At 39.9% G+C, this 24,693-nt stretch overlaps 1 protein-coding gene across 6 annotated transcripts in view; it reads left to right on the forward strand.

Moving 5' to 3' along the window:
• LOC126827522 (uncharacterized) overlaps positions 1-24,693 on the forward strand; it is an 86,921-nt gene that overhangs the window by 47,597 nt on the left and 14,631 nt on the right. Inside the window, exon 1 of one of the 6 annotated variants that reach the window (XR_007682723.2) lies at positions 6,506-6,631. The exons of 3 other annotated variants lie outside the window; for them this stretch is intronic. Coding sequence is in view for 2 of the 3 variants with exons in the window: in XM_050556957.2 (XP_050412914.2) it covers positions 22,238-22,355 (118 nt within the window). In the remaining variant the exon portion in view is untranslated. Of the gene's footprint in view, positions 1-6,505; positions 6,632-10,756; positions 11,080-22,195; positions 22,356-24,693 lie in introns of those variants that run through there. 2 more of the 6 variants (XM_050556961.2, XM_050556957.2) reach the window with 2 other exon arrangements.

Below are 24,693 nucleotides of genomic sequence, written 5' to 3' on the forward strand. Positions count from 1 at the left end.
CGACTTCAGTAATGATCAGCGAGGCTAGGCCGAAAATTCAATCGCTAACATCTCGGTTCATAGTGGATCAATTTGACTGAAATTTCCAGCAAATTCCCTTTACAGTATCTAGTTTTTAACTATTATAGTGAGAACTGCCAGCTCTTTATCTAATCTCCCATAATTTATCTTTAAAACACTTTATCGTTTTCCAATATAACTACTGATCGTCATTTGAGGGATGTTGAAAGCGGCCTTGCAAACTACAATATTGTGAAAGTTAAATCTCTAAACGAATACCAGTCCAAAAATACTTCAATTTCGTCCAATATTTACAAAGAGAGAGAGAGAGAGAGAGAGACAGAGAGAGAGAGAGAGAGATGGTATATAACGTCCACTCGACACAAACTAGGTCATTTCGGGAATAACATATGGATTAATTTTATTTCAATAATTCGCGTGCGCATAGGGGTCTTGAGCAGTGGGAGAAAACCCACGAGGTTAGACAGGCGACCCTACTCCTTGTCACGTACAACCGGGGATTCGAAATCAAAGATCTAATGAATTGAAAATTCGGCATTTTCAGCAGACGATATACATAAAACAACGTCAGCTAAATTCTGTTGATGGGCCTCGATTTTATCCGGTTGGATCCGGACAGGACGATTATCGATTGTTGATATTTGGATTTTGTTTTAGTTAAACATACATTATGGCGTCACATTAATAATGATGTCATTGCATTAATCATATTAAACATACATTATGCAAGAGCTAAATTTGCCTATTGCAGGTCTTTCTTTAGGCCTTAAATGTTATATAAATTATTAATTAGACATTTATTAACAAAAAAAGACTATAATCGACTCTCGATGTCATCGGATACTCTGGATTTTAACTAGATTAGAACGGTTCGCCATTTAAAAATTTAATTTATTAATGGGACAGCGAGGCTAAGTCTCAAATACACCAGTGCCCTGGTTACCACAATGCACACATCTTGTCAAAACTTCAAACAGTGATACCGTGGCTCAGAATGAAGTAATTTGAATGAAATTTTCAATATTTTCATGTTACCTTATCTATTTTTTTAGCTATTATAGCAAGAATGGTCAGCTCTTTATCTAAATCTTACATAATGTATCTTTAATTAAATATTAAAAAATTAATTTGCGTGGATTAAACTGGGATCAATTTAATATTTTTAGCGGATCAACATTGTTTTATTAAATTTGAAATTAATAACTCATTTTATCACCAGATGATTAAACAATTTATATTCATATGTCACGTGACGTGACGGACAGATTATATTCAAATTTGAATAGATAGGCTTTATCCGTTGTGAATAGGAAATTTTAATATTACCGACACGAACTGTGTAACGTGACATGTCAATGAATGCATCGTAATTTGAAAAATTATAATTCTAATAATAATAATAATCGTCTTACATAGCGCTGGAATTCCAACCTACTGGCGGCTTAATGGCGCAAATTATTGTGTCATTAAAGTCATTAACAAAATGGCTGTCGGAATACGTCTGTTTTTAATATAATGGTCTCTATATGTTACTTGCAGGCCATTCTCGGTATCCCCAATGGCACCATTCCGTTCTGGGGATACCGCGCATGCTCTCGGTGATGCAAATAACACATCTACTGGTTTGAGCTAGGAGGTCGGGTATGGGTGTGCATACACCGTGATTCGACCCGGAACATTTAGGTTCAGGTTATTAACTGATCGTAGGTTGGATATCGTATTTAGACTAGCTCTATATATTTATTCAGTAAGAGTCCAATATAACAACCATTCAAGGGCACATAACTCTACCAGGCTTATTACCAAGACTGTTACATGATAACACACCATATACTATTTACACAATGGAATATATTGTAAACTAAATCCACACTGACAAAATTCATTAATTGAACTGTTATTCGTTATTATTGGCCTTGCTATATAAAATCGGTGTATTCCAAGAGGTTTGCACAATGAATGACGTCATAAGTTCATATTTTCCCACGGTAAAAATATCAATGAACAATGAATTGAAAGCTGATATTTTACTATTACAGTGCGTGCTTTATGTTCTACTTACTAGGGAATAGTTCAACCGATTAATTCAGTGTACCATGTTGAATTATCTGTGCTGTATTCAATTTATGTAGGGTTTGTTAAGCTGTTATCACTTATTGTCGATTGTAAAAGCCCACACAATGTAATCGCATATAAATAAAGAGAGAGGGAGAGAGAGAGAGAGAGAGAGAGAGAGAGAGGGAGAGAGAGAGAGAGATGGGTTTTAACGTCCACTCGACGCAGAATATGTCATTTCGGGACTAGCATATAAATAAAAAATAAATATAGAATAGATTCGAACCGGTCACGTGGAATCATATTCCCAGGGAAATGAAATGGGGTTTAACGTCCTACTGTTCTGCTCCGACTGGGCTAATGAAGACGGACATACGCCATACAGTGTGCTATGACGGAAATTTTGCCCAGGCAGCGGCACTATGGCCTGCTCTTATATCGAATGTCACGCCAATGTATACACGGGACCTCGTTTTTATTTTTTGCTTTTTTTCGTCACATCCGAACTCCTAAACAGCTGTCCTTGTCAGATTCCCTGTCCCGCATCAATGACAGGGGGAAACCACGTCGGAAAATCTGGATGAACTTTTCTCGGCCAATTCAGGGATCGAACACGCGACCTCCAGGCTAGCGAGCCAGCCCTTTTGTATTAAGGGCTTTTAATATAAAATTAAGCAGTTTTAATTTCAAAAATAAAACCGAGATTAACCCTGTAAGGTACTGCGAACACTTTTGAGTAAATTCTTAACTTAAAGATACATTCCCGCGTACAAACTGGGTGATTTGATGATATATTTGGACTAAAAACACATTCAAACTAATTAATTTATCATAATTGTGCTTCAAATCCTTCTCAAAATATTGCAAAATCGACCAAAAGAGGTCATGTTTGTGTCACGTGACTTACCTCTCTCAGTACCTAGCAACGGGGGCGAAGTCGGTGGAAAATTCATTGCATACACGAGACGATGTTGTCTTTAATCGCTAATTATTTATTACAAATATGGAAGCCTGATTGAATTCTCGGATTACCCACTGCCCAAGTTTTTTTTCCGTGGTTTTTAACTCAGAAACTGATGTACGTCTAACTCTTCATAAAGTTTATCAACATGTACCTCAAGGGGTCTATCTCCGCGTGCGACCTTTGACGTCACGCGTGCAGACACTCCTAATCGTCGGGCTGTAGATTAGGGAAATCCTTACAGTTTTGTCCATGAGTGTTTTACCGGGCATCCAGTATTTTTCTATTAAGATTGGATATTTCTACTTTCCATATATACCAAAATTGCCATACTTTTATTGGAAATAACCACCCGATAAATACTTTTCTGGGAACCTATCTTTAAGTCTGTGAATGCTTTCTTAACTTGGGGCCTGGCCTTCGTCTACACATGATTTAGATGGTAATGTAAATGTTGGCTTGCTCGTTGTTCGTTGTATACGTCCACATATAAAGACATCTCGACTCATTGACATTGAAAACAAACATCCTCAATTATACATCAATATTGACTGGACCAATATTAAGTTCGTTAAAGAGAGAGAGAGAGAGCGAGAGCGGGGGGGGGGGTAACACCGGGTTACAAATATTCACTGAGCCATCGGATATTACCCTCCCCCTCTCTCTCTCTCTCTCTCTCGCTCCCCCTCTCCTTAACGATCTGAATATTGGTCCAGTCAATAGAGAGTGAGAGAGAGAGATAGAGAGGGGCCAACACCGGGTTACAAATATTCACTGAGCCATCGGATATTACCCTACCCCCCCCTCCCCCTCTCCCCCCCCCCCTCTCTCTCTCTCTCTCTCTCACATATTTCTGTTAATACCTCATCCCTTCAGTCTTTACTTGTAGAACCTTTTCATAATTATCCCTCGAACTCCGGAGAAATCGATCCCTTTTACGTCCAATTCCAATTTGTACAAGAGATCCGGGCAACGGATTTTTTCAGGTCACAAATAAAATTGTTTCGAATTTTAAGACCACAATACCTCCCATGAACCTTTGTAACAATATTTAAAATCTTTAAATATAGGCCGTAATCTGAAATGATTATACAAAACAGTGTATTTTGTTTACGATTTTAAGTTTGTTTACGTCTGCCTTATGTTTACCGAGCATGTCTGTGTTTTGTGAGTAGTTTACCAAGTGACGTCATACTTAATAAAAAATTCAAGCCAAAGAAAACTGTCTCTCCGCGTGTAGTTTATACGTAATAAATGGGTGGATTGGGTTAGATCTATTTTACATGAGCACCTGCAGATTTCGTCACGGGGTTTCATTCGGTTAACCAGTTCATTTCCAAAGGTCAAAAATAGTTCGACTGTCCGGGTAGAATAAATGAAATGAAATGAAATGGAGTTTAACGTCTTACTGTTCTCCTCCGACTGGCCTAATGAAGACGGGCATACACCATATAGTGTCCTATGACGGTAATTGTGTCCGAGCAGCGGCACTATGGCCTAATCTTATATCGAATTCCCACTGCCAAGGGATATTTTACGTGCACGCCAATGTGTACACGGGACCTCGGTTTTTCGTCCCATCTGAACGACTAGACAACTGTCCTTATCAGAGCCTCGTTCCTGCCCGTGGGAAACCACGTCGAAAAATTGCGATGACCTTTCTCGGCCAATGCAGGGATCGAACACGCGACCCCCAGGCTAGCGAGTCAGCGTCTTACCCACTTAGCCACCGTGACCCCCTGTAAACAACAAGTCCTAAAAGATGGCCATTCATTTATTGGTATACCATTTCCAGTCATCCACCTGCGCATTATTGCCAGTGGTGTAAGTATGGAATAGGTTTTATTCGGCTAACCAATTCATGTTCATTTCAAACGATCAAAAATAGTTCGCTTGTCCGGGTTTCCTCGTACATTTTTCAGTAGTAAATAACATCTGCTTATGTTTAACACACGTTTAGAAATGGTGTGCAGCATGACTGTATATCTGGTGACACCCAGGACTAGTAACGTCGCAACTCAGTCAGCAGACGGCTGTCCCTCGAGACAGTCTACATTTCCTATTTGCTTTGTTTTGTTTTTGTTTTTGTGACGGATGGAACATGTACCCTATATGTATTGAATACTGAAGCGTTTATTGATTGAATTTAGAGTTTAGACTACTTTTTTATACATTTCACCGATGTGGTTACTTGTATAGTTGAATTTTACTACATATGCTTACATTCGTATTTCGTGTAGCATATAGCAGATCATGACTTATGCTGGCATTACACAATGGGTTCTTTGGGTTGTATTCCTAATTGTTTTCAAATTTGAGTGAAGTCTGTGTCACTATATCAAATTCCAAGGGATCTTTTACGTGCATTCCAATGTATACACAGGACCTCGGTTTTTCGTCTCATCCGAAGGACTAGACAGCTGTCCTTGTCAGGCCCTCCGTCCTGCATCACTGACAAGGGGGAACCACGCCGGAAAATATGGATGAACTTTCTCGGCCAATGCAGGGATCGAACACCCGACCTCCAGGCTACCGAGCCAGCACCTTACCCACTTAGCCACGTGATCCCCATATATGTATGTAATAACAAATGTCTGACGTCATAGGGCCAAAAGCTGCTCTATGACCTCTGACGCGACCTCTCGCTACAACTGGTCAGATATTCATGTAGTAGGGGCTATCAAAAGTATGAAAAAAAACGAAACGAAATATAGATGTGTATTTTAGTCAGATTAGGTCTTTCTTGTCAATGTCTCGTGGGGAATTCCTTTTAAATCAGCGCCAAGTTCACTGGGCTGCTGTGGTTCCCTGATGTCAAGTTCAGGATTGAGACCAACAAAGCTTCTCGAAAAAAACTATTATTGTCCAGTACACCTATTAGCTCATTGTTTGTAAACAACAAGTCCTAATAGATAGCCATAATGACCCCTACAACTAGAATGGAATGCGTCGCCCCCGACAAATGAGAACCGGGATTGAAAAGGTTCTTGTCGCCTAGTCGAGATTCCATTGCCCCCCCCCCCCCCCGCCCAGATAATATTATATACTATTTTGGTTTTGGTTTTTTAAAATGGAACCATATGTTAGTCCCGATATATCCTAGTTTGGGTTGAGTGGACGTTAAACATCATTTCTGTCCCTCTTTGTCTTTGGTTTGATTCATTGTAAATGTATTTAATTCAGATAATTGAATATGGCGGCCATGGTCTCAAGAAAACTGCAAAACAAGCAAACACTTAATGAATCAAATCATTCATTCAGCTCAGTTCTATTGTTTTATTGACTTAACGCACGTTTTATTGATCCACCCCAAACAAGTAAATCAGAGTTACGTGCCCTTATCACATCACTAGTTTAAATGTCAGACTCTGTTGATTTGACCCCGTTGACCTTAGAATACGTTCTTCCTTCCCATCTTACGCGTCTGTTTAATCCGTGTGTTAAAGTTTGTGAAAACAGATTCGACATCCTCGTTATGCGAAGAAGTTGAACAGGACACGACTGTGTATATTTCAATAAGACTTAGTAAGTACTTAGGCAAATAATGTAAATTATTACAAAAACTCGGGATAATTTATACGAAACGAAATACCCGTAAGTATATCTTTATATATTATCAAATAAGATAAACTGTGACAAAAAATGAATGAATGAAATGGGGTTTAACTTCCACGGCGGAAACTACCGAGGAACTTGTGCGGCTAACACCAGGATCCAACAGGGGATTTGCAGGTTATTCACTGAGATAAACATATTAGGAATTGAGTTTGGGGTCGAACTTTATTAAAATGTAAGTTATCAAATTTATGATTAAGTTTAGAAGCGAATAGAACAAAATGTCTTAAAGATAATAACTGAATGATATATATGCTATAGTCTGTGATCATCACTTACCGTAGCCAAGTCTCTAACTCAATATCATCCAAAGTCTTCGACATTGAAAACATGATTTATTTGTCAATTTAAAGTAGCTAAGTCTCTAACTCAATATCATCCAAAGTCTTACACGTTGAAAACACGAATTATTTGTCAATTTAAATCAACATTGATGTTGTGGTCTTGCCGGGAAAAGATGGGCTTCCGATATCCAATATTTCAGACAAAATAAACATTTTACCATTGGTACACGAATCGTGTACCATAATGCGTATCAGCGCCTTTGGTACAAGGGAATCGAAGAACGAGGCTAGACATATTCCACAAGTCATGTCAAACAGTGACGACATATTCTTATTTGTTCGTTCGTTCGTTCCTAGAGTTTTACGTCCACTTCCACCGTGGGTGATATCGTAGACAGGATTTCTTATTTGGAGTGCATGCGCAATAAATACTATCGGTGTAGACTGGAATAACCAGACGCTATAGATTGCCATTCGATTGAGACTTCTGGCGTATTTCGCCGAATATAACTGACTAGAAATTACAATAAAAACAAATATGATTGATTGTAAATCAATTTATATACATTCATATTACATTTATATATGCGTTGCGACCCATTTGTGTCAATTTCTAGGTCTCAAATATTAGCGATTTAGCCCTTTATGAGATTTAGAATCTCTTGCAAACTACAATATTGTGAAAGTTGTATCCGTAAATGTAATATCATTTCAAACACAGTTCCGTTCCGTTCAGTATTTGCAAGGATGTGATCAATCGAAGCATTGTCAACATTCGGTATCCACTGCAGACTAAATAAACAATCCAATACCACCTATAAGAGTTTGGTCAAATCATTCAATCGACCTGGTTTTAATCCGATTTAATCTAAGTTCAGAGATCTTTTTTTAAAAATTTTTCCCTAAATGTTAAAGCGAGAATTTCATATTTTTAAGTTATATTTTTAAAATGTATTAAAATAAAGCCTTAAAATAGATGGTATCTATAAACAGTCCTACCTTGTTAAAGAATAATCCTATTAATTCCATAATTCACTATTGCCAGTTGAGAAATTTGCAAAAATAGCATTTTCAACTTCAAATTCAAACGTTTGAAGATAGCTAATCCATGTTTGGGGGGGGGGGGGATAGAAAAACAAGGGAGGTAATTGTGTTATTATTTCCGGTGTGAATGATTTTATAAGTGTGATAATGAACAGAAGAGTTGAGTATTGCTTACTTTCTTTACGGCCGAGAGAGAGATGGGGTTTAATGTCCACTTGACAAATTTCGGGACTAACATATAGTTCATATTTATTTCAATAATTCCCTTGCGCGTAGGGATCTTAAGCAGTGGGAGAAAACCGGAGGACCCGGAGAAAACCCACGAGGTTGGACAGACGACCCTATACTCCTTGTCACGTTGACCCCATGAAAGTCCTTATGATACAGCGCGCACGCGCTAACCATTCGTCCATTCCCCCCTCCTAAATTCATCAAGATTATTGTTTATAAATGTTGTGCATCTACTTGTAAATGTCATTTAAGTAAATTATGCATGTATCTTTAAAAGTCTATGTAGTATGTGACATTTGGAACACGATTTAAAGTATGGCGGTGATTAGGTCTGGGTATAAATTAGATATGCACGTGACTATATAAGGTTATTACTTTGCAACTGAAAACCTATGTTAATGCGGTATGTGAACTCTGAAATGACAAGTGTTGTCGGGGCTAAATCTATTTGTTAAGGCCAGCTCCATTTTTTTCAAGATCGTTCAGATGTAAATAATGAAATGAAATGGGGTTTAACGTCCCTCTGTTCAGCTCCTATACTAGGCTAATGAAGACGGGCATACGCCATACAGTGTGCTATGAGGGAAATTTTGCCCGGGCAGCGGCACTATCGCCTACTCTTATATCGAATTCCAACTGCCAGGGGATCTTTTACGTGCATCCCAATATATACACGGGACCTTGGTTTTTCGTCTCATCCGAAGGACTAGACAGGTGTCCTTGTCAGATGTAAATAAGGTTAGGGCACGTGATTGTTGGCGAGATTGTAGGTTAGGGTTAGTGTAAGCATTGGGGCTAGGTCCAGGGTTAGGTTTAAGAATTTAGGGGAGAGGATAAGTCTTCACATAAGCACTGACCTAGGATGATGAAAATTTGGTTCGTGATACTTCCTCGTTTTATTTTAAAAAATATATGCAATACATTAGATTAATATACAAAGTTGATTTCGCTGGGGTTTTTTTGGTGTTGGTGGCGCTGATGGTCTTCCTTCGGTGTCGCTTGTGGTATTCTGGTATGTTGGTTTCTGAAGAAAAAAGAATAAATTTGAGGCTCTCGGTTGAAAGCCACATTAGTATGTTTCCTACTAAGTTTTTCACTATCCATGGGGTTATTGCTAGGGATTCTTATAATTAGTTGATTTTATTTACCAAGGGTTAGGGCTAGGGTTTGATAAATCCTTTGCTTTGGGTTAGGCTGAGGGCTGGTGTTATTTAGACTAATTTACTGTGCACTAGGATGTTGTTCAGATTTTTATTTTTAGAATATGCAATTATGAAGATTTTCGGGTGATTTTCTTGGAGATCAGTATAGTGTTTTCTGATGATTTTGGATGCACTTGCTGCTGTTGTCGGTTTTCTACAACGTTCGCGACATCAACCGTTAAACTACCCAATAACACGCGGATTAATATCTAATTTAACTTTAACTTTAAAGTAATGCCAGTGGACTAGTCAAACTAGGAATTGCACTACAGAGAAATTAGAATAAATTGCTAACCATGCTGTTTCTATGACGTCATGAATCATTTTCAAGATGTCCGCCAAGATAACTCGGATTGTGTTTAAATCTTAGGCGTCTATATTATATCGGTCAAGTGACATAGGCGGATTTACGCAATTAGTTCTAATTTACCCTGTTAATGTCCGTGTTACCTCAAAGGATGATACGTTGGCAATCCCTTTGTTCTGCTGGAATTTTGCTGATCGTTTATTTTATATAAAGGCCAAAGGAGTAAAAACGTTCTCAAAGAATCCCCGATTGTATCAATATTGATAATGTAAGAGATTTAAATATATGTAACATATGACACTTCCTGTTATTGGGTATATATAAACACGCACCTGCTATATATATATACATACTGTATTATATGTATATAATAGGATATTAATTGTATATATACATATAATTATAATATATTACCGTTAATGCGTTCAGGGAATATACTATCATATTATCAAGGGTTCTAGAGAATCCTTGGCAGTTGGAATTCGTGATTATACCATCATATCATCATCAAGATTTCAAGAGAACCCTTGGCAGTTGAAATATCCGATAGATTAAAATCTAATGTTACTTATTTCAAAATTAAATGAGATAGAGAGAGAGAGAGAGAGAGAGATGGGGTTTAACATCCACTCATGAGAGAGAGAGGGGGTTTGACGTCCACTCGACACAAACTAGGTCATTTCGGGACAACTATATAGTTCAATTTTATTTCAATAATTCGCTTGCGCATAGGGGCCTTTAGCAGTGGGAGAAAACCCACTAGGTTGGACAGGCGTCCCTACTCCTTGCCATTTACAACCGGGGAATCGAAACCACACCAGTTGACCCAATGACAGACCTTATGATACAACGCGCACGCGCTAACCATTCGCTCCCCCCCCCAATATTTACTAATGGTAAATCCTTATTTCAATGATTCGCTTGCCCCTAGGTTGGACAGGCGCCCCTACTCCCTGTCACGTACAACCGAAACCACGCCAGTTGACTTTAGGTAATATGATATCTGTATACAACATAATATAACTAAGTGGTTATAATTAGTTTATTTAATACGTTCAAATAAGTGTGTTATATTTAAACGAGCTTGCTCTACCCTAGTTAATTGTTAGTCATAAAGATTGTGTTTTATTTAGGGACAGCGACGTTCCGGTCTGTTCTGGTTTGTTGTGGTTTTACGGGGACATATCAGGGTGTAGTTATTTACCGTTTTAATTGAATTTGATTATTTTGTTGACGTTGAAATCCATTGTATAAATTGTTAGATCGTTACAATCATGGAAGAAATAGATTCGGATAAATTTGATATCGATCTGGATTTTGGGATTTATGAGACAATCGCAGATCCATTTGAAGAGAAAGGTAAAGTTATTTCTGTTTTCATGGTTATTTGAGAGGGCTACTAATTATGTACAAGTTTCCATAGAGACAATACCAGAACTTATGGCATGTTTACTTCCGTTCCCACTGAAAAAGATCATTCTAGCAGACAATGGACAATTAGGGCTGCTATACTACTCCTTTCGCGTTTTGTAAACCTGGATCCGCCCCTGAAGCGGGTGTAGCCGCAATTATCCAGGGAATCTTTTGTTTGGTATTTGTTTTGAAAAAATGCCTTGATAATTAATGCTTTTATTGGTAACATAAGAAAGATGTAATATATTGAAATCTAGGGCGATATCACGCTCTGTTATTTCTGTCTGAAACCAGTAGCAAAATATACCGAGGTTAACAAATTAGGTCGGCTCTCAGACAAGAGTCACGTACTAGTCACGTACAACCGAGGAATCGAAACCACGCCAGTTGACTAAATGACAGACCTTATGATACAGCGCGTACGTGCTAACCATTCCCCCCCCCCCCCCGACTCTTGAGACAAACCCAAAAATAGATTGATAGTAATAAATAAAGATATTGGGTTTGACTTTCTGCATCAAGCAGGTAAATGAATTTTCACAACTGAATTCCAACTGCCAAGGGAGGGGGGGAGAGCCACGGTGGTTAAGTGAGGAAGACGCTGGCTCGCTAGTCTGAAGGTCGCGTGTTTGATCCTTGCATTGGCCGAGAAAGTTCATCGTTATTTTCCAACGTGGTTTCCCCCTTGTCAGTGGTGCAGGACGAAGGGCCTGACAAGGACAGCTGTCTATTCATTCGAATGATACGAACAACATTTTGCGTGCACGTAAAAGATTCCTTGGCAGTTGGAATTCGATATAAAGTATGCCATATTGCCGCTGCCCGGGCCGGGCAAAATATCCCTTATAGCACACTGTATGGCGTATACCCGTCTTCATTAGCCCAGTCAGAGCAGAACAGTAAAACGTTAAACCCCATTTCATTTCATTTTTCTGCCAGGGGGGGGGGGGGTACATAGGATCCAGTAAAGCACTGAGCACTATTCCTGCAGTAACCATCATGGCGTACCGACTTGGTTCGTATTATTATTATTATAAGTATTTTATGTACAAGTGTTTACATCCTCGTCTGCTACTTCATACATCTAATTAGTCATAATTAGGAGTCGAGCAAAATAATTAGATAGGGTTGAATTGCCATCTTGGGTTTCTCCAAGGTCCACTTAGTACACCAAGTCGTTTCTAAACTACTGGCTGGTTAGCATCGATTAGGGGGAACCACTGTGGCTCAGTGAGTATGTCGCTAGCTCCCTGGTAAAGAGGGCTTGGCTTTGATTTCCGGTGATGACCGTGAAATTTTCTTGAGGATTTTCCAGCATGATTTCCCCTTGGCATTGGTGAAGAGCGGCGGTTCTGGCTTGGACAGGTGTTAAGCGAGACTAACATATTGTTCAAGGTCCCTTGTAGATTTCGTCATAGGTCACGAGATGTAATAGGGGTTAGGGCACAGGCTAACCCTAACACTAACACACAATCTCGTAACCCGATTTACATCTCGTGACCTATGGCGAAATCTGCAACGGTTGTTAGCTTTTAGCCTTTACCCTCAGTAAGCACGGATAATGATTTTGTATGAAGGGGGACAACTACGCGGTAACTACATGACATATCCACACAGGACACAATTGTTGAAGAGAGAGAGAGAGAGAGAGATCGAGAGAGAGAGAGAAATCGGGTTTAACGTCCACTCGACACAAACTGGGTCATTTCGGGACTAACACATGGTTCAATTTTATTTCAATAATTAGCTTGCGCGTAGGGATCTTTAGCAGTGGGAGGAAACCGGAGGACCCGGAGAAAATAAACGAAGTTGGACAAACGACCCTACTCCTTGTCACGTACAACCGGGGAATCGAAACCACGTTAGTTTACTCAATGACAGACCTTATGATACAGCACGCACGTGCTAACCATTCGGCCATCCAATCCCCCCGATATGACTAGAGACCAGCGAATAAAGAACATTCTAAGTGAAGGGAGGGGCTCTCGGATACTCTGTTTTCTTTTTGATCAATTATTTACAATCTTGATTTGCTATCTGAACATGTACAAACTGGCCATTAACCTCCGATAAACGATCGACATCAAATTGGCCCAACTGTTTCATGTTCGTTAGCCATTAAACAAAGGCATCACGTGCTTAACTCAAGCGTTCTCTAACGTGACAAGACGCCACATCGATTGACAAAGTTATCTCATCCGCGAGAATTCCAGCACAGCCATCTTGGGAAACAATCCGGTCAATAACTTGTTCAATCTAAACCTCGTTACGTGACAGGAGCCTGGTATTGATAGTGCGCGTGCATTGCGTGTTTGATAGAAATTACAAGGTTTAGAAACAATTATAGGTTTTTTTAACTGTCAATCACGTGATCTGAGATTGATATTAACCACACCACACGTGACCTATTAATCTCGACACTGTTAGCTGGAAGCCATATTTGTTCTTGATATTGTTACTTTTAGACATGTCGGTAATTGATCGACTTGAAACCTTTAGAAAAAGATGAAAACATTTTTAAATAAGTGCATTGTAAATGTATTTCTCAAGTAGAAGGCGGCCATTTGCTCGAAAAGCTGTATTTAGACATGTGGCACATTCCTGAAGCAATGGCCGCGTAATTTTATGTAAACATATTTGCAGCTCTATTTAAACAGATATTATTACGCAGTTAGGTATTGGTTGTTTATCGGACTATTGACCAGTCATAATTTGGAACAAAAAAAATGCTTTTATTACAGCAGTGTTTGAGAGGGATTAGGTCTAATCAAACGAAACATTGTGAGGAGTATAGACATATGGGTAATTGATCGACTTGAAGCCCTTTGAAGATGAAATCATTCTTAAATAACTGCATGATATTTTTCAAGTCCTGATCTTACCCCAAGGCGACCATTTGCTCGAAACCCTGTATTTAATTACATACTCTAATCGACACACCCTGTTTAAAATAAATGTACTTGAAATATAGATTTTCTATCCTTCATTGTTTTCGACTTATTATAACATATTAGTTTTATGGATATTTTTGAAATGAAATACCTTGTATCCTTATTAAAAAAATGAAATGAAATGGGGTTTAACGTCCTACTGTTCTGCTCCGACCGGGCTAATGAAGCCTGGCATCCACAATACAGTGTGCTATGAGGGAAATTTTGCCCGGGCAGCGACACGATGGGCGTTATTAATAATTTATCACCCAATTAACACATTCTACAGTAGATATCGCTTGTGTGATAACTTTCATAATCTACTGAATTTGATACGTCAATGAAAAAGGAACTACTTTTTTTTATTAAAAAGGGACTACTTTGTGGACCCAGTAATAGTGTTGGAGAAAATGTCTCAATTACCATAAACAATTACAATAATCCCCATAAACATCCAAGAATTACAGTAACACTGATTCGTTTGTTTATTCAATCAAGGGAACACCGGGTCAATATATGGGACTTTGCAACAGGTGACTTGCTGTCAAAAAAATGATGTATCACTACGCCATAATGTAATCAGGTTCAGTCAAATTATATCTATACCAAAGAGTTATATCTTTATTTGTGCGCGTAAGAAAGGGTTGGGTGATACATAAAATATCCTACTCGAAAGGAATTCTCTATATATCACCGTAAATGGGAAATGTGCTGGTATAATAACATGAATGGTGACTGGGCATTATTAATTATATATCACGATAAATGGAATAAACAGGGAATGGTATAATAACATGTGTTTATATGATTGTCACTGGGCGTTATTAATAATATATCATGGTAAATGGAATAAACGGGAAATGTGATGGTAAAATAACGTGTTTATATGTATGGTGACTGAGCATTATTAATTATATATCACGGTAAATGGAATAAACGGGAAATATGATGGTATAATAACATGTGTTGTGACTGGGTGTTATTAATTATATATCACGGGAAATGTGCTGGTATAAGGTGATATTTAGCTTTTATAGACTATTGGTAATTAGACCCTGGAGGACGAGTCGACCTGTATAGCTACCATTTATAGAACTATGACTCACAATGTGACTTTTATATCAACTAATTCAGATGGGATATTTCACCTACTCTGTCTTCGGCAGATGTAGAAGACTATCCTCCACGAAAGACATTATCGAGTTCATTTTGTTCAAATTCTAGTGGGTTGGATGGCCAAATGGTTAGCGTTTATCGCGCTGTATCATAGGGTCTGTCATTGACTCAACGGGCGTGGTTTCGATTCTCCGGTTGTACGTGACCAGGAGTAGGGTCGCCTGCTCAACCTCGTGGGTTTTCTCCGGGTCCTCCGGTTTCCTCCCACTGCTAAAGACTTATTGAAATAAAATTGAACCATGTGTTAGTCCCGAACTGAACTAGTCTGTGTCGAGTGGACGTTAAACCCCATTTCTCTCTCTTTGTTCAAATTCCCTATCGAAATGCAATGATTGAATAGTTTATGGTTTAAACATTAACTATGTGTTAAACAAAATATCTTAATTTGTAAGAAAGCCATCGCCTCAAGATGAGATATGAAATGAAGTCTACACCAACCGGTATAATAAAGGTGCCAGATGCCACGCAGTGTGTTACATTTGGCCAGACAGCACCGTTGCTGCATATCCCTCATCTTATAGAGAGAGATAGAGACAGGGAGAGAGACAGAGAGGGGGGGGGGGGTTAACGTCCACTCGACACAAAATTGGTCATTTCGGGACTAACATATGGTTTAATTTTATTTCAATAATTCGCTTGCGCGTAAGGGGCTTTAGCAGTGGGAGGAAACGAGGGGGTTTAACGTCCACTCGACACAAACTAGGTCATTTCGGGACGTTAAACTCTCTCTCTCTCTCTCTCTTCTCTCTCTCTCTCTCGCTCACCTACGACAGTCTACTTCCTTTGCCGGGGAGAGAGAGATAGAGAGAGAGCGAGAGAAATGAGTTTAACGTCCACTCGACACAAACTAATTCATTTCGGAACTATGGTTCAATTTAATTTCAATAATTCGCTTGCGCGTAGGGGTTTTTAGCAGTGGAAGGTAACCGGAGGACCCGGAGTAAACTCACGAGATTGGATAGGCGACCCTACTCCTTGTCTTATAGAGGGTTATATGATCTGTATACCAACGAGTATGCGAATGGACCTCGGTTTTTCATACCATCCGAACGACTAGACATTTTATCCTTACCAGAACCTCCGCCCTGCACCTCAGACAATGGGTACACAGGTTGTGTACCTCTCCCAGCCAACTCCGAGATTGGTCTCCCAATCTTCTGGTCAGTGAGCCAGCGATATATTATTCAATAATGGCTCCTGCGATCAAATCACCGCAGAACACACACGATTTTCTTATATAGAATTGACGAATCCAAATATATTATAGAACTTTAACTATTGATTGTAATGCTCGATACAGAAGAGGACATGGCAAACTTGAATTAACATCGACCCATACAGTAGTATTCACGATACATGAATCGTCATCCGTAATCAGGGGCGGCGGATCTACTAGCAAGCTAATCGGATTAAAATACAGATCTGTATTTCGTTTCGGTTTTTTTTTATACTTTCGATGGCCTACACTACATGAAAATCTGACAAAGTTGTACTCGATGATCATGTCAGGGGTCGTACGAGCGGCTTTTGACCCTATGACGTCAGACATTGATTAATGAATCAGTGTTGGCGTTTCTAGTGGTTTACCAACAGTCCCGTGCGTGGCACGCCCAGAAGTCGCCTTAAGTTACGGCCCGTAACAGACCATTTCATTGGCTTGTCCCTCACTTTAACCAAAATACCGGTAACAATTCTTCCAGATCCTAGTGTAGTAAAGACAAAATAGGATCTGTGTTTTAATCAGATTGGATCTGCGGGGTTCCTGGTCCCAGAGGGGCTCCAGAAAGGACTTTAGTCAACGTTGCATACACTTTCTAGGACTACAGTAGTGGAGGGATATTTATGGATGAATAACTACACTATTAAACAACCAATTGTGTTGCTTGTGGTCTTTCCCATCTTCCATTTCTTCATTTAGATTGCAACTATATAGTTGATACTCGATTGAACGTTCCGGAATTAAATTTTCTTAATTCCAAAAATAGTGTTAATCGAGTTAAAAGGAGAATTTCGGAGCACAATACATGTGCCAACTGCATAAAAAGTATCTCAACCAATCATGGCAACTGAAACATATTTGTCACTTAAAATACGTCACGATTTTACACACACCACCTCAGCTGTTGGGATTGACATAACTGTGACAGGACTAAATTCCGTATCACTTGATTGCAAATCGGTCAATTCGAGACGTTCCGGACTGACAATCGAAAACCTTTAGCGGGAATGGATGGCCGAATGGTTACCACGTGTGCGCTGTATCATAAGGTCTGTCATTAAGTCAACTGGCGTGGTTTCGAATCCCCATTTGTACGTGACAAGCAGTAGGGTCGCCTGTCCTACCTCGTGGGTTTTCTCCGGGTCCTCCGGTTTCCTCCCACTGATAAAGACCCCCTACACGTAAGCGAATTATTGAAATAAAATTGAACCATATGTTAGTCCCGAAATGACCTAGTTTGTGTCGAGTGGACGGTAAACTCCATTTCTCTCTTTCTCTCTCTGGTCGTTCGGATGGGACGTAAAACCGAGGTCCGGTGTACACATTGGCGTGCACGTAAAAGATCCCTTGGCAGTTGGAATTCGATGTTATAAGAGTAGCCTAGGCATTAGTGCCGCTGTCCGGGCAAAATTCCCCCCATAGCACACTGTATGACGTATGTCCATCTTCATAAGCCCTGTCGGAGCAGAACAGTAGGACGTTAGACCCCATTTCATTTCATTTTACTGTCCATAACAGCTTAAGCTGCTTTAGACCCAAAAATTGCAGATCCGCCATTGAATGTAATGAAGATCAAGATGACACGAAGACGCTATAGAATGAATAGAATGAAGATCACGTGACATTAGAGTTAAAGAGATTGATTAACCGGTGTAAAGTGGATATATCCCATCTAATACAATGACTCATCATTTCTCTTTGTTATACACTTGATTTAATCACCTGTGTACAGAGAGAAAGAGAGAGAGACCGAGAGAGAGACAGAGAGAGAGAGAGGGGGGAGGGGGAGACCGAGAGAGCGGGGGGGAGAGAGGGGGAGGGAGAGAGAAGAGATAGGGGGAGGTGGAGGAGTGGGTGGACAGAGAGGGTGGACAGAGAGGGAGAGAGAGAGATAATGGGGAGGGAGAGAGGTGGGGGAGAGAGAGAGAGATGGTGGAGAGAGGTGGAGGGGGGAAGAGATAGGGGGAGAGGTTGGATAGAGAGGGGAAAGAAAGAGATGGAGAGGCGGGGAGATGGAATGAGAGGGAGAGATGGGGTGAGAGAGAGAAAGAGAGAGAGGGGGGGGGGTGTTAATAGCTTCAAGGTGCATACATGTATATAGACTCAAGAATCCAAGATTTTCAACTAAGCTGTCACTTTACAAAGACCATACGGCGTGGAGGGGGAAATAGGGGTTTTAATGTCCAATTTTTCTTTACCTAACGAGCTAATGAAGACGGGAATATGTCATGCGATGTGATATAACCATTATCCCCGAGTGCGTCATTTCCGCCTACCCATCATCTATCAATGTTTCGTTGACTTGATGCCATTTCCTTGCTAGGTTCTCCGCCCTGTACCACTAACAAGGGGAAATGGCAACACCTAGTAACTCACGTTTTTCTTATTTTGAGAAAACAGGCGAAAACGTAATGCTAGGTTGTGTCTTGGGTTTCACTGCTTACAAATTCAAAAGATTGGAACATCTAGTACAACAACAGGAAGCACATACCCTAGAAACTACAAATTTGGTCCTAGTTCAATTTTGATAAAAAAAAAAAAGTGAGTTACTAGGTTTTGACTTTTGACGGGAGAGTTGGGTTAACAACCTATCTGAAGGGTGGGCGGGGGTGTGTGGTGTAACCGGAAATTAGGACATTTCATTTGTCGTTTAAATTTAGCATTGATACTGTTTAGTTTTTGAGACACTTGCATGTGAAATAGCTTAAACAGTCAGGCATCAGCAGTGTTATAAGGAGTTAGAGAGAAATGGGGTTTAACGTCCACTCGACACAAACTAGGTCATTTCGGGACTAACATATGGTTTTAATTTTATTTCAATAATTCGCATGCGCGTAGAGGGTTCTTTAGCAGTGGGGGGGGGGGACCAGAGGACCCGGAGAAAACCCACGAGGTTGGACAGGCGACCCTACTCCTTGTCACGTACAACCGGGGGCTCTCTCACTCCCTCTCTCTCGCTCTCTCTCTCTCTCTCTCTAAACACGTGTTTTATGACCGCAGGAACTGTTGTGTCGAGCTGCATAGAACAATCCTGTTCATAATTATTTCCGAAAATTAATGTCATAGCTCTGGTTGATAATAGAAGGAACTGTAACAATAGAAACAGCCAACTCTACTAAAACCATAATAGCTACAAAGATTGTGACACACCTAGTTAAACAACCTTAAAAGATTACACAAACTCCGCCATCATGCGCGCAGCTTGAGTTTGTCACGTTGAAACATGACGTCATCGGTATGAGTCGACAAATGGATTAAGCCCACTAGAAACTTTATATAGAAGATGTTTTTTTGGATAAGACAGGGAAAGATGTTTGTTTGTGGTGATGGATTAACTAGGATTAATTCGATTTGGTGTTTATTGATTTTTGATGAGTGAATGTAAGTTGACAAGTATCTGGTTTTCTTCATCCATTGTGTCTCTCGTCGTTGTATTCAGAGTGTGTATACATGTTTAATACGTCATACTATGAGTTAATATTTTACTTCAGAAAATCTGTGAAAATGAAATGAAATGGGGTTTAACGTCCTACTGTTCTGCTCCGAACTGGATTAATGAAGACGGGCATACGCCATACAGTGTGCTATGACTGAAATTTTGCCCGGACAGCGGCACTCCGGCGTACTCTTATAACGAATTTCAACTGTTAAGGGATCTTTTACGTGCACGCCAATGTGTACACGGGACCTCGGTTTGTCGTCCTATCCGAACAACTAGACAGCTGCCCTTGTCGGGCTCTCAAGTAGAATAACATCGTAGAATAATTTACTGGAAATTCTACGAAGAATAAATCTTACAATTATGAAATTTCCTATATCAACTCTATAGCCGACTTGATCTTTATTACTGTAACTACTCTGTCAAACCTCGTGGGTTTTCTCCGGGTCTTCCGGTTTCCTCCCACTGCTAAAGACCCCTACGCGCAAGGAATTATTGAAATACAATTGAACCATGTGGTGGTCCCGAAATGACTTAGTTTGTGTCGAGTGGACGTTAAACCTCATTTGTCTAGCTAATATCTTAGTGGAGTACCGATTATAAGTTAAGCGTTATGGAGTGATATTTGGTATTCTATAAAAAGTAAGTATACCCTTCTCGTGCACGGCACTTGTCAGTATTTTTACCCGTCTATATAGGTAACAATATGAAATTTTGTATAAAAAATATAGCTTAACTTCAGTTTACTGTAACTGCAGGGCACTTAAACATGCATTATGCAAGAGCTAAATCTGCCTATTTCAGGTCTTTCTTTTAGGCCTGAAATGTTATCTGAATTATTAATTAGGCATTAATTAACGTACCAAGACCATAATCAACCCTCGGTGCCATCGGATGCCTGCGATATGTAGTGAATAATGGACACTTTGTTTATTGTCGAAACAGAGGTAGTAATGACGATCGAGGCTAGCCTAAACTGAATCGCTAATATCTAGGTTCAGAGTTAAGTAATTTGACTGAAATTTTAAGCATATTCTCTTTTCTTTATCTATTTTTTAACTATTATAGCGAGAACTGTCAGCTCTTTATCTAATCTTACATAATGCACCTTTAATATGAGTAGTAGATCGATTAGTATTCTAGATTTGTAGAGAAATTTGGTATTGTTTAGATAGTAAGTATACACTTCTCGTGCACGACACCTGTTACCCGTTCTTGCTATAGGTACACGAAGCAGCATATTGGGTTTTAGAAGTTTCAGAATGTTGCCATTACTATATATTTTACCTATATTTCTAAATGATGTGAAACAATTATTCGCCCCATATATGGCGAGTTATTTTCCTACAGTACTTGAATCGTTTTCAATGAAAGAGGGGGTTTGGGTGGCCGAATGGTTAGCACGTGCGCACTGTATCATAAGGTCTGTCACTGAGTCAACTGGCGAAGTTTCGATTCCCCGGTTGCACGTACGTAATAAGGAGTAGAGTCGCCTGTCCAACCTCGTGGGTTTCCTCCTAGTTCTCCGGTTTCCTTCCACTGCTAAAGACCCCTACGCGCAAGCGATTTATTGAAATAAAATTGAACCATATGTTAGCCCCGAAATGACCTAGTTTGTGTCGAAATGAAAGAATCGTGAGACAAACGTATTTGGTTGAAGGTAGTTTGGGTGGTACTTGTAGGAGTGGTTTTGGCGTATACATAAGTATAAATGGCAATTGGGTTGGGGCGTTGGGGGGAGGCGGGGGGCGGGGGTATTAAGTTTTTAAAGGAATCTTGAACGTTTGCTTGAACGATACAAAAACATTTTGTTTGCCCGCTTGTTATGATGTCGTCTCATTCACTCTTAATGATTGACTTGTCTTGGTGAAAGTCATATATTTGTTGCCAGTTGGGGGAAGGGGGGGGGGAATTAAGTAATTAAAGAAATCTTGAACGTTTGCTTGAACGATACAAAAACATTTTGGTTGCAAGCTTGTTATGATGTCATTTCATTCATTCTTAATGATTGACTTGTCGTGGTGAAAGTGTTCTATTTGTTGTCAGTGACAATGTAAATCTCTGTGGTACTTTCATCTACCCAGAATTCATCTTAAATCGATATCAATCACATTCACTGAGTTGATTTTCTCGATATTCAACCACCTTGATCGCCATATAGCACGCGCTGAAACTCTCTCCTGCTCGCTCGTAGTCCTTGCTATACCAGTAATAGTCATTATATACAATGCTATATGTACATAATGAATTAGGTAGTCGCGATTCTAAGGACATGTAGAATAATCGATGCCAGGGAAGTAAAAGACAGTTCGTTAAAAGTAAAGAATTCCAGGAACCAAGATGAGTGTCTGTTCGATTCTGGTGAACGTAGAGAGATATTTATGTTCCCGACCGTGGGAGAAGGATAGTCAACATTATTCAGACCCATGTGACGTAGAACCTATAAGTTTAGAAATAGGTAGGGAGAGTTATTGTTGTCTTATTGTCTGTTTATTATATTATTTATGACGTGGGTATCTAGGAATCGATACTGCACGTGAATCTATCTGTAATAGCTGACAATATAACTCTTTCAGTATATTTCGCTATAAAAGATGATGTGTGCTTACTAATTCATATTTAGAACACCCGATGTCACTTGTATTATTTTCCGACGTGATTTCCCCTTGTCAGTGGTGCAGAACGGAGGGCCTGACAAGGACGTGATTTCCCCTTGTCAGTGGTGCAGAACGGAGGGCCTGACAAGGACAGCTGTCTAGTCCTTCGGATGAGACTAAAAACCGAGGTCCCATGTATACATTGGAATGCACGTAAAAGATCTCTTGGCAGTTGGAATTCGATATAAGAGTAGGCGATAGTGCCGCTGCCCGGGCAAAATTTCCCTCATAGCTCACTGTATGGCGCATGCCCGTCTTCATTAGCCCAGTATAGGAGCAGAACAGTAGGACGTTAAACCCCATTTCATTTCATTTCATTTCACTTCATATTTAGAACACCTGATGTCACTTGTATTAATTTATGTTGTATTATTATTCATGACGTATGTGTTTAAAGATCGATGCTACAAGCGAATCTAACAAACTGTCCCCGCATTTCGCTATGAAAGATGATGTGTGCTTAATACTTCATTTTAGAACACCCGATGTCACTTGTATGTTATTTATGATATTATTTATGACGTGTTTGTCGAAAGATCGATACCGCACGTGAATCTGTCTGTTATAGCTTCCAATATAAACCTTTCGGTATAACAAACTGTCCCTTCATTTCGCTATGGACGATAATGGGGTTAGTGTAAGGGGTAGGATGTGCTTGGTATTTCATTATTTATGACGTGTGTGTCTAAAGATCGGTACTGCATGATACAGGATGAAAGATGGATACTGCACGTGAATGGTGCAGGATGGAGGGACTGGCAATGACAGTGTCTAGTCGTTCGGATGGGATGAAAAATCGGGGACCCGTGTACACATTGGTGTGCACGTAAAAGATCCCTTGGCAGTTGGAATTCGATATAAGAGTAGGCCGTAGCGCCGCTGTACGGACAAAATTTCCCTCATAGCAGAACTGTATGGCGTATGCTCGTCCTCATTAGCCCAGTCGGTGCAGAACAGTAGGACGTTAAACCCCATTTCATTTCATTTAAATTTAGTTTTAACTTCGTGCAGAGGTTGGTGTGGTTGACTATTATGAGTATGGCGGTTTGCCAACTATTCAGGATGTCATGGAGTTTGATTCTTGAGAGTGTTGTGACGCAGGAAGGTGGATCTACTCTGTTTGGAAAGGCCTGAAAAGTAGGAATTTAAACCCATTTCATTTCCATGGCGGTCAACATTGGGTGATATTAAGGACATGAATATAACGGTAATGTCGGCCATAAGAGCAATAAACCTGTCAAAGGATATCTTATTTACATGATTGATTGTTCGTGTCAATTGTTTGGTAAATAAACACGGGTTCCTTGTAAACCAATATTACCAGGAAAATAGTCTACTAATTGATTCCGATAATCAACCAGGTAAACCAATATCTTATACCAGGAAAATTGATTTAGATAACCCACCATGTAAACCAATATCTTATATAATCAGGAAAATGGTCTAGTAATTGAATTCGATATTACATATATAACTACCATGTAAACCAATATTTTGTATTATATATCTTATTGATATCATAACAACGTCAGGAGTCACGGTGGCTAAGTGGGTACGACGCTGGTTCGCTAGCCTGGAGGTCGGGTGTTCGATCCCTGCATTGGCCGAGAAAGTTCATCTTGGTTTTCCGGCGTGGTTTCCCCGTTGTCAGTGGTGAAGGACGGAGGGTCTGACAAGGACAGCTGTCTAGTCGTTCGGATGGGACGGAAAATCGAGGTCCCTTGTATATATTGATGTGCACGTAAAAGATCCCATGGTAGTTGGAATTCGATATAAGAGTAGGCCATAGTGCCGCTGCCCGGGCAAAATTCCCCTCATGTCACTCTGTATGGCGTATGCTCGTCCTCATTAGCCCAGTCGGAACAGGACAGTAGGACGTTAAACCCCATTTCATTTCATTTGTTAACAACGTGAGGAGTTAAGTTGCTGACAGATCTGGATTTAATTATTACTATACTCGTTCATTGTGAAGGGTTTTGAAGGTTTAATCAGTGCTGGGTTAAAGGGGGCGGGGTGTTGATTGGGCTGCCGCCAGGGGGCCCAATATTAGAAATGGATGTGGTTGACTATTATGAGTATGGCGGTTTGCCAACTAATCAGGATGACCTGGAGTTTGATTCTTTTGCGTGTTATTCTGGA

This window comes from Patella vulgata, chromosome 7 (genome assembly GCF_932274485.2).
Source record: "Patella vulgata chromosome 7, xgPatVulg1.2, whole genome shotgun sequence".
Classification (NCBI taxonomy): Eukaryota; Metazoa; Mollusca; class Gastropoda; family Patellidae; genus Patella; species Patella vulgata.